This window comes from Podarcis vaucheri, assembly GCF_965113315.1.
Source record: "Podarcis vaucheri genome assembly, chromosome: 13".
NCBI classification, from domain to species: domain Eukaryota; kingdom Metazoa; phylum Chordata; class Lepidosauria; order Squamata; family Lacertidae; genus Podarcis; species Podarcis vaucheri.
Window position 1 is genome coordinate 25,445,864 of NC_138751.1, and position 10,769 is coordinate 25,456,632.

General features: G+C 41.8%; 1 protein-coding gene across 1 annotated transcript; it reads left to right on the top strand.

Moving 5' to 3' along the window:
• Positions 1 to 346: 346 nt before the first annotated feature.
• LOC309516567 (olfactory receptor 14J1-like) lies at positions 347 to 1,300 on the top strand (the record flags this gene model as incomplete). The annotated part of the gene is made up of 1 exon (XM_082195328.1): positions 347 to 1,300. One exon carries the CDS (start codon positions 347 to 349, stop codon positions 1,298 to 1,300), a length of 954 nt encoding a protein of 317 aa, XP_082051454.1.
• Positions 1,301 to 10,769: the final 9,469 nt, after the last annotated feature.

Sequence of the window (10,769 nt, forward strand, 5' to 3'; positions counted from 1 at the left end):
TCATCTTCTGCCACACATTCCTTCCTTCCTTCCTTCCTTCCTTCCTTTCTTTCTTTCTTTCTTTCTTTCTTTCTTTCTTTCTTTCTTTCTTTCTTTCCCCTCCTTTCTCCCTGTTTTCTTCTCCTTGCCAATGCCTGGCTGTCAGATTCAGAGCATGACAAATGTCTCAAAATAACAGTCATAAATTGGAATGAATTCTGCAGACATAAAAACAATCACAGTAATAACAAATTGAAATTTCCCAATCCAAGCAAGTGAAGCCTGTCTTCTTACAGCACTGTGCTATTATTTTAACAGTTGACTGCTTCCTTCGACAGGCAGCCCACACTTTCATGAGGCAAAAACCATGGTGAACCAGTCCTTTGTATCAGAGTTCCTCCTCGAAGAGTTTTCAGAGGTTCGGGAAATGCAGATTTTTCACTTCCTTCTATTCCTGGTTTTGTACTTGGCTACAGTAACAGGGAACCTTCTCATCATCTCTGCAGTAGCTTTCGACCGCCGACTGCACACCCCCATGTACTTCTTTCTGGTGAACTTGGCCATACAGGACCTTGGATCTGTTTCAGTCATTGTTCCCAATTCCTTGGCTAATTCCCTCATGAATACCAGACACATTTCTTACTCTGGGTGTGTTGCTCAAGTTCTCTTATTTGTCTTCTTTTTAGTATCCGACGTCTCTCTCCTGACCGTCATGGCATATGATCGGTATGTTGCTATTTGCAACCCATTACAATATGAGAAGCTGATGAACAAGCAAGCCTGTGTCCACATGATTGCCTGTGTATGGATCACTGGTCTTCTCTGTGCTGTGTTACACACTGGATGCACCTTTGCAACCCCCTTCTGCTCCAGTGTTGTCAAACAGTTTTTCTGTGAAATCCCACAGTTGCTAAAGCTCTCCTGCTCTGGTTTGAACCTAAAAGAAATTGGAGCTATCGTGCTGAGTATTTTCATTGAATCAGGTTGCCTCTTCTTCATTGTTGTAACTTATGTCTATATTTTCAGCGCTGTGTTAAAAATGCCTTCTATTCAGGGAAGGCAAAAAGTCTTCTCAACTTGTCTTCCTCACCTCATTGTTATCTCCATGTTGTTATTAACTGGGTGGTTTGCTTACCTAAGTCCTATGTATAGTACCACATCACAGCAAGATTTGTCTTTTGCTGTGATATATTCTGTCGTTCCACCACTGCTGAACCCAGTGATCTACAGCATGCGAAACAAGGATATGAAAATTGCATTGTCAAAATTATTTGCATTGATCAAAACTTCTAAGAAAGAAATCTTCCATTTTCTTCAGTAGGTGTGGATTCCCTTTCGAGAGCTACCACTCCTAGAGTGGTTTAACAATTGATCCCTCATCACAGGAAACTCCAATATTGATTATATAAGTTGCAGTAGACAAATTAGAAAATTTGCAGCTCCCATTAGTACACTGGGTACAGGACAGGAGTCATTATCTTATCTGAATGGAAGCTTCCCTCATCCTTGGCAGTAAATCTGTTTGTTTAAGATAGCAGAACCAGAACCACCTTCATATCCTCTAAACCCCTCATAAACTTGTTGTGAACAAAGTGTATATAAGATATAGAAAAGGAGTTGATCTGAGCTCCAGATAAGTACTAACACTCCCAAATGTTACATTTGGACCATAAGCCTGAAGATTTATGTTGCCTTGGGGCAAACCTGGAGGCACGGAAATTTTGTCTCCCACTTTTTGATCAGAGCACCTTTGCAGAAGTAGCTGTATTCCGCTACCCACACCACTGGACCCAGAAGGTGTAATTTCTGACACTTGTTATTTTTTGCAGCAGTACAGACATTTTATTTCTTACTTTAGCATTATGAATGAGAATATTAATAATTATGCTGCCATGCACAACATTAACATGGTATCCTTTTCCTTATGATTGCACTAAAAAAGAGCTTTGTTTTAGTCTTGCCTAGACCTATATAATTGGGTTATACACAGAATGTCCCTATTTTCTGAGGAATGTTGGATGGTATGTGCTGCCACTCCTGGCTATGTTGCCTTGTTAAACCCTTTCTGTCTGGACAGCCCTTCACTTCGTGGCTGCCTCAGTCGCTAGCAGAATCCATCAGTGGGCGTTTCTTAAACCTTTTCCAGCATAAAAGCTGTTTGACCCCAAGTCTCCTCCTACTCTCCCTGCGCGGAAGTCTTCTGCGCAGGGAGGGTGTGGGTAGTGGAGGACCCGTGCTCTCCCCGCTGGTCTCCGGCAAGGAGTCTTGGAGCCCCCTCGCCGATTCCCCCATCTGCCCCCCTTTATCCCTGGTGTTACGCTGATTTCCTTCCCCAGATGATGAGCTGCCTCTCTCCCTGCTGGGCCCTTCTCCAGCATCGCTTGAGAGCCTTGTCTCCGCCTCTGGCTCCGATGTCAGTTCCCTGATAGTATGCTATTGACATTCAATGAATGTTATGTTATATGCTATGTTCACACTGGTTCAATAGACATAAAGTTTTCCAGTACCTACCAAAAGTGAACCAGAAAGTATATTCACGTAAATCTTGTAAACATGTTTCCCCCCTCCCCCCAGAAGTAGAAACTATGGCCCCTGAAAGTTGATTCACTACTCTATAATTTTCAAAATAACTGTTATTAATCTTAATTTTAGAAGAATCAGGATACAATTTTTTTCCAGATTAGAAGCACATGTGATTAGATTCTGAAACTGGTTCTCTGCTGACGTCCCAGTGTGCCAATCAGAGTGGGATTGGGTCCACTGGGAGGCATGGCTGCATCCTCTTCTTTCATCGCTTTCAAGTAGAACATATTTCTCCACAGTTTCTGTGTCTATGTGATTCTTATGTGAATGTTTGGTTGTGTGCCAACTGCAGGGACCATTGTAGCAGGGAGTAGATCTGAGAATGTCAGTGTTTGGCTGTGGACTGGGGAAACTAAAGTGGCTCTTGGTGCTGCTGTTATTGCTGCTCCTACTCCCTTCTCTTGCATCCAAAGACATGAAAGGCAACTGTAGTTATGACAGAAGCATCCAAGACAAATTATACAATCCAGGAGAAGTTATAATAGGTGGGATCTTCTCTCTAATATATACTCTTTCTGAAACCAGAAAGTAAATAAAATAAAATAAAACCAGAAAGGCATCGTAGAACTTATAGGTAAGTTATTTTTTAACTAAAAAGTAGTAGCAGAAAATGTATTAGCCATATAATGTTTAGGGACATAATCTCCTCCCAAAAATTTTGAGCAACAGAGGAATACCAACACATATGAAGTACCAAAAATGTATCATTACATCCCTCAAGGCTAGTGGTGAGGTTCCTTTTATGACATATATAACATTTTATAACATGTGCATAGTACATCTGAATAAAATTTAAAACAAAAAAGAGGTGCAAAGGAGCAGAGTGAATTTGTTTGCATGCCCTTTCTTATCAGCTTCCCTCTGCCTCTTTGTGCAGCTGTTTGAAGCCCTTTGCAAACAGCTTTCCCATGATCCTCTAAACCTCTGGTTCAGAGATGTGAAAGAACAGCATGAAGCTGCTTCTAAAAGCAGCACTCAAATGGATAAGCAATTTGCATTGATTAGAAACCACTTTCTCCTTCTTGAGCAAGGCATGCACCAAGAAGCAGTGTGGGCATTTGAACACCCTTTGAACTTCACAACCGCTACCCTGAAATTTGAAGTCCCAGCAATTAGGACTTCAAAGCACAGGATCACCTGTTGTCACAAGGTGATTGGTAGGTAGGCAACTCCATCCTCCTGTCAAATTTGGCCTGCCAGGAATCAGGGAGGTAACAATCTAGCCTACCAACAAGAAAAAGTTTCTCTGCTCCTCCCAGTACTGTTTGCAGAGCAGTTAAGTTTTATTGCCTTACGACTTATCCTGTAAGGGAACAAATGCAAATACTCATTTGCCCAAATATGCCAAAAGTGTCTGAATTATAAATAATTCCAGTATATTGATTTTGATGGACCACTTAAAAGGAAAAGCTCATTAGAAGTAGAGAGGCTTTCACACACAAGATGTGGAAATCAGGAAAACATTTTTCTGTTCAGTTCAGGGCTTGCCTCACAAATTCAAAATAGAACCTCCCTTCTCAGGTGCAGGCTACCTTATTTCTTTCTTTCTTTCTTTCTTTAGCAAAACCTAGGGGTTTTAGCTAACTCTTTCTAGAGGTTAGGCCCAATTGCAAGTACCAGGAACAAATGTTTTCAGAGCAATGCAATACAAGTTAACTTCCCCAGATATTTTCTTATCATGGGTGTAAAACGTAGCTGTTAAATAAATCTTGTAAACATGTTTTTCCAGAAGCATAGGGAAGGAATTAATGAAACTAGGGAACTGTATCCATACCCTGAAATTTGCAAAACCACTGTTATTAATTTCCATTCTTGTAAAGTCAACATCAACATCAAATGTATTTTTTTTAAGATGGGTGATTCAATTCTGAACTGTGCTGAAGTCACAGTGTGCACCTCTATTATGGAATGTGCTCCCTAGGGAAATAAGACAAAATCTACCTCCTCTTCTTTAGTTGCTGTCTCAACAGTTGGTGCATTTGTGGTTCTTGTGAGAAATTATCCCGGTGTGCCTACTGCAGCTCGGAGGGGAATTGAGAATGTCAGAATGCTGCTGTGGGCTGAGGAGACATGTTGTTGTGCTTCGGTGGTTATTAATATTACTGCTGTTGCTTCTTCTTCTCCCTTCTCACGTATCTAAAGACATAAAAGGTGGATGCAATCATAACAGAACAATTCAGGACAGTTTCTATCATCCAGGAGATGCTGTAATTGGTGGGATCTTCTCTCTCACATTTCCTAAATTTATATGGCACAATTTTAAAAATCCTCCAGAGAAGTACCACAGAATATTTAGGTGAGTACTTCTTCAGTGATTACAAATGACTCTTTTTGATGGAAATGGGGTGGGTGGGTGTTTATGTCACATTAGAATAATGTATGTATTGCTCTGAAATAACTCCAAAGGAAATGAATACTAGTAATATTGACAAATAATTTTAAAAAGTCGTTTGAGAGATGAGTATATATATAGTTAAGCTTTTAAAACAACGTGTAAGGTGTATTACCTTCCTCAAAAACATTTAACTTTCAGTTAAGTGAAAAGGTTGGGATGCACAAAGGCAAGCTTTTGTCAAGAAGCGCTCCTGTAAATGGGTGAGTCATATATATCTAACTGCTGTGAAAGTTGAAACTTTCCAGGAGAAACACTGCCATCAATGCACACACAGATCCCAGTATCCAAATGCTTGTTATACATAAATTCAGTTATTCAAACATGAGGAATTAGTACCTAAACCTCACTAAACACACCACTGATTCACATATCAAAGCAGCTGAAACTCCGTGCATACAGTAAACAAATAAGGAGCCTTAAACAAATTTTACTTTCTTATGTTTCACTGGTCTGCAGCAGACAGTTTACCAAAAAGTATGGTAGATGCAAGGAGCAAGGGAGGGGGAAGAAAGAGGGAGAGATTGGGCAAATCATGAAACATTTTTTCCTCCCTTGTTTGACTTTTCCAAGGTTTAAGAGGGTTTGAAGGGCGGGTTTCCCATCTTTTTCATCTTGTTGAGATCAGCATTTCATTGTTGGGAATGCATTATAAATTTTCCCATAGGAATCAATGGAAATTGTTTGACTCTTTATGTGAACACTTGCATAACAAACCATTTCCTGAGAATGCATTATATATAACTGTGTGCACGTAAAGTAGATGACTTAACCTATAGCACATTTTCAATTGTTCTGTTTTTGGCAGTCATTATGTTGTCATATTTTATTTCATATTTATTAATAAAAACAGAGGGAAGAGAAACAGAGAAATTCCAGAGGTGACCTTGACTTTTGATGTGTTGCTTTTGTAAAATCAGTATCAGGTATAATAATAATAATAATATAATAATAATAATAATAATAATAATAATAATAATAATAATAATTTATTTATACCCCTCCCATTTGGCTGAGTTTCCCCAGCCACTCTGGGCGGCTCCCAATCAGTGTTAAAAACAGTACAGTGTTACAAATTAAAAACTTCCCTGAACAGGGCTGCCTTAAGATGTCTTCTGAATGTCAGGTAATTATTTATCTCTTTGACATCTGATGGGAGGGCGTTCCACAGGGCGGGCGCCACTACCGAGAAGGCCCTCTGTCTGGTTCCCTGTAGCCTCACTTCTCGCAATGAGGGAACCGCCAGAAGGCCCTCGGCACTAGATCTCAGTGTCCGGGCTGAACGATGGGGGTGGAGACGCTCCTTCAGGTATACAGGACTGAGGCCGTTTAGGGCTTTAAAGGTCAGCACCAACACTTTGAATCGTGCTCGGAAACGTACTGGGAGCCAATGCAGATCTCTCAGAACCGGTGTTATGTGGTCCCGGCGGCCACTCCCAGTCACCAGTCTAGCTGCCGCATTCTGGATTAATTGCAGTTTCCGGGTCACCTTCAAAGGTAGCCCCACGTAGAGCGCGTTGCAGTAGTCCAAGCGTGAGAACTAGAGCATGCACCACTCTGGCGAGACAATTCGCGGGCAGGTAGGGTCTTAGCCTACGTACCAGATGGAGCTGGTAGACAGCTGCCCTGGACACAGAGTTAACCTGCGCCTCCATGGACAGCTGTGAGTCCAAAATGACTCCCAGGCTGCACACCTGGTCCTTCAGGGGCACAGTTACTCCATTCAAGACCAGGGAATCCCCCACACCAACCCGCTCCCTGTTCCCCAAAAACAGTACTTCTGTCTTGTCAGGATTCAACCTCAATCTGTTAGCCACCATCCATCCTCCAGCCACCTCCAGGCACTCACACAGGACCTTCACCGCCTTCACTGGTTCTGATTTAAAGGAGAGGTAGAGCTGGGTGTCATCTGCATACTGATGAACACCCAGTCCAAACCCCCTGATGATCTCTCCCAGCGGCTTCATATGGATATTAAAAAGCATGGGGAGGAGGACAGAACCCTGAGGCACCCCACAAGTGAGAGCCCAGGGGTCTGAACACTCATCCCCCACCACCACTTTCTGGACATGGCCCAGGAGGAAGGAGTGGAACCACTGTATCACAGTGCCCCCAGCGCCCAGCCCCTCTAGACGGTCCAGAAGGATGTTATGGTCAATGGTGTCAAAGGCCGCCGAGAGATCCAGCAGAACTAGGAAACAGCTCTCACCTTTGTCCCTAGCCCGCCGGAGATCATCAACCAGCGCGACCAAGGCAGTTTCAGTCCCATGGTGAGGCCTGAATCCCGATTGGAAGGGATCCAAATGGTCCGTTTCCTCCAGGCGTGCTTGGAGTTGTTCAGCAACCACCCGCTCAATCACCTTGCCCAAGAATGGCAGATTTGAGACTGGGCGATAGTTGGCCAAATTGGCTGGGTCTAAAGATGTTTTTTTTTTAAGAAGCGGTTTAATGACCGCCTCTTTCAGCGGGTCTGGGAAGGCTCCCTCACAGAGGGAAGCATTCACCACCCCACAGAGCCCATCGCCCAGCCCTTCCTGGCTCGCTTTTATCAGCCAGGATGGGCAAGGATCAAGGAGACAGGTGGTCAGTTTCACTTGTCCAAGCAGCCTGTCCACATCCTTGGAGGTAACAGATTGGAATTGATCCCATGTAACAGGACCAGACAGAACTCTAGCACTCTCCTGCCCTGGCCCTGCTCCCACGGTGGAGTCTACCTTCTTCTGAATCTGAACGATTTTATCTGCAAAAAACTTTGCAAAAGCATTGCAGGAGATCTTGGGGTCCCTACCAGGCCCCGGTGGTACAGGTGGTTCCGATAGATTGTGAACCACCTGAAAAAGTCTCCTGCTGCTGTTTTCTGCAGATGCAATGGAGGCGGCGAAGAAGGTCCTCTTCGCCATCGCCATTGCCACTTGGTAGGCTCGAAGTTGAGCTCTAACCCATGTCCGGTCTGATTCAGAATGAGTTTTCCGCCACCGGCGCTCTAGCCGTCTCAACGATTGTTTCATCACCCTCAGCTCCGGGGAAAACCACGGGGCTGTCCGGGCTCCATGCAATCGGAGAGGGCGCTTCGGAGCTAGACAGTCAATAGCCCTGGTTAACTCCGCATTCCAGTGTGCCACCAGGGAATCAGCTGAAAGGCCATCAAATTAATAATAATATTAATTCCAATTGTGGACTATGAGCCAAAGAAAAGTAACTTATCCTATAGATTGTATACTCAAATTTATGGATGTCTGAACACTAGTATGAGTTTCATATTGGGTTTTTATTAATAGTTCTTTCCAAATATCTTATCAACCCACCCAAAACAAAAGCAACAAGAGCATGACTCAGCTACTAATCTCTCTGGGGAACGATCAAGGACATGCTTAAATTTATTTCAGATATATTTCATAAAATTTATATACCATTTCATATTCACAAAAAACCTCAGAGTGATTCCTCAAAGGGAATTTATTTTGACTGGATCACGCCTCTCCAAATATCACCCATTACTCACTTTTCCACACCTATAGCAATATTTTCATGTTCTTTTCTTCTTGCCATCCATTCATATTCTTGTGGAGATCAGGAAAACAGCATTCAGCTTTCAACATGAAACTGAGAGTGAAAAACTGTATCTATAATAGATTGTGCCATGACTGCTTTTTTAAATTTCATTTTAGTTCAGTGCTTCAGAATTATCAGCATGTCCTCTCATTGATTTTTGCCATTCATGAGATCAATAAGAATCCCAGGCTCTTGCCCAATGTCACTTTGGGTTTCCACATCTATGACAGCTTTTTTGATGCAAGAACCATATATGAGACCACCCTGGACTTACTGTTCCCACAGCAAAGGAAGGCAATAAATAATTATGACATGAATAAGAAAGTGTTGTCTGTCATTGGAGGTCTCACTGTAGAAGATGCCTATCAGATGGCCACCATCTTGGATCAGTACAAGATGCCACAGGTGGGTCTATTTGTGCGCACCTCAGCCTGTCCATGCATAAATATAAGCAAGGATAAGCAATGCGCTTTGAATCCCAACCTCACGTAAACATCACAGGTACTTGAAATTTATAGAATCTTGCTGAATCATGCCAGCTAGGCTATGAATATTATAACTCATCGGCCAGACTAATGTTTTAACAATATATAAAAGTAGAAGTTTTGTGTTCAAAGAATGTTTGTAATCATGCGGATGGCGAAGTGGGGCTATGCCAGCTTCCCTCAAACCCACTGGTCACCTTTTCAGATGTTGCATGAAGATATGACGATGGGGGAAGATCCTGTGTGTGGGTCTCCAGTCTCCTTATCTAAATCTTTATATTGATGCAATTTTCACTAGGTTTAAATGCTGTGCAAACTGAAGGTTAGCTGGTTCACACATATGAACCACCTTATGCAGTTAGTAATTAACAGCATCAACCTTTATATATATCTACTCAGAAGTAGCCTATACTGCTTTATTATGAGTTTAATCTCTGAATTATGCAGTTAGAGCAACAGCCTAATATACTCTATTGGAAATCACATGGTGGGATGTGAGTGTAGAAGTTATATGGATAATATTGAAAACATTATTTCTAAAGACTATGCTGAAAATTTAGTAGTAGATACTTGTTGAGCATTTTACTGTAAGTTCTCCAATTTCTAATAAGCTATATATCTATCATTCATTAGGTCAGTTATGGAGCCTATGACACAACACTGAACAGTAAATCAACTTCTCATTCAATATACCGAATGGCACCAAGTGAAACTATTCAGCCTCTTGGAATTGTCCAAATACTCCTTCATTTTGAATGGGCATGGGTTGGCATCATTGTTTCAGATGATGATGATGGAGAAAGCTTTGCGCATATTTTAACACCTCTGCTTACCCAGAATAGCATTTGTGTTGCGTTATTGCTCAAGATAGAAAGAGCGTCACAAGACCGTAGTGAGGCATTTAATACACAAATGGCAAAGATTGATGCAGCACTTCAGTCTGAAGTCAGTGTGTTTATTGTCAGTGGAAATGAATATTCTCTATCGGACTTGAAATTAAGAGTAAGAGTGTGTGAAGTTTTCAGAATAGTTGATATTAGGAAAGTTTGGATTACAACAGCTCGGTGGGATTTCACTAAGGGAACAAGAGGATTCCGTGGTTTTGATTACAATTTCAATGGCACCTTATATTTCTCGGTACAGACAACTCCCGTGCCTGGGTTCCATAATTTTCTCAAGAACTTAAAATCCGATGAACAACTGATGCACTTTCTCTGTTTATTCTGGGAATTTATGTTTCACTGTTCAATTTCTAGTAAGAACTATTCACGTTGTAAATATGGTCAAAGATGTACAGGAAATGAGAAACTGGAAAGACAGCCTGCGTCTGAGTTTGAGATGGATATGACTGGTGAGAGTTATACTGTCTACAATGCTCTCCATGTGGTGGCTCATGCTTTACATGCTATTGATATGTCAAGCCAAAGACTCATGCTGGATAAAGGCAAATTCAAACACTTGAATATTCAGCCATGGCAGGTAAAGTCTATTTCTCTGATGTTTCGAATTTTAGAACACATCTGTAGCCAAGATTTTCTCCAAATAATATTGAGTGGAGAATGAAATATTAGGGATGTGCTTTGGCTCTAAGTATTTCCTGATTTTACAGTTGAAAAGGTGAATTTTTCACATTCCCAGATTGGATTACGTTGTTAGCAACCTCACAGTTATTAATGAGCCCAAAGCTGTTCTGTGCCACAGACTTTTAAATTGTCCAATACATTAAAACAACAACAATAATACAGAAGGAAAATCAGACTAACAAGGAAGATGTCCTG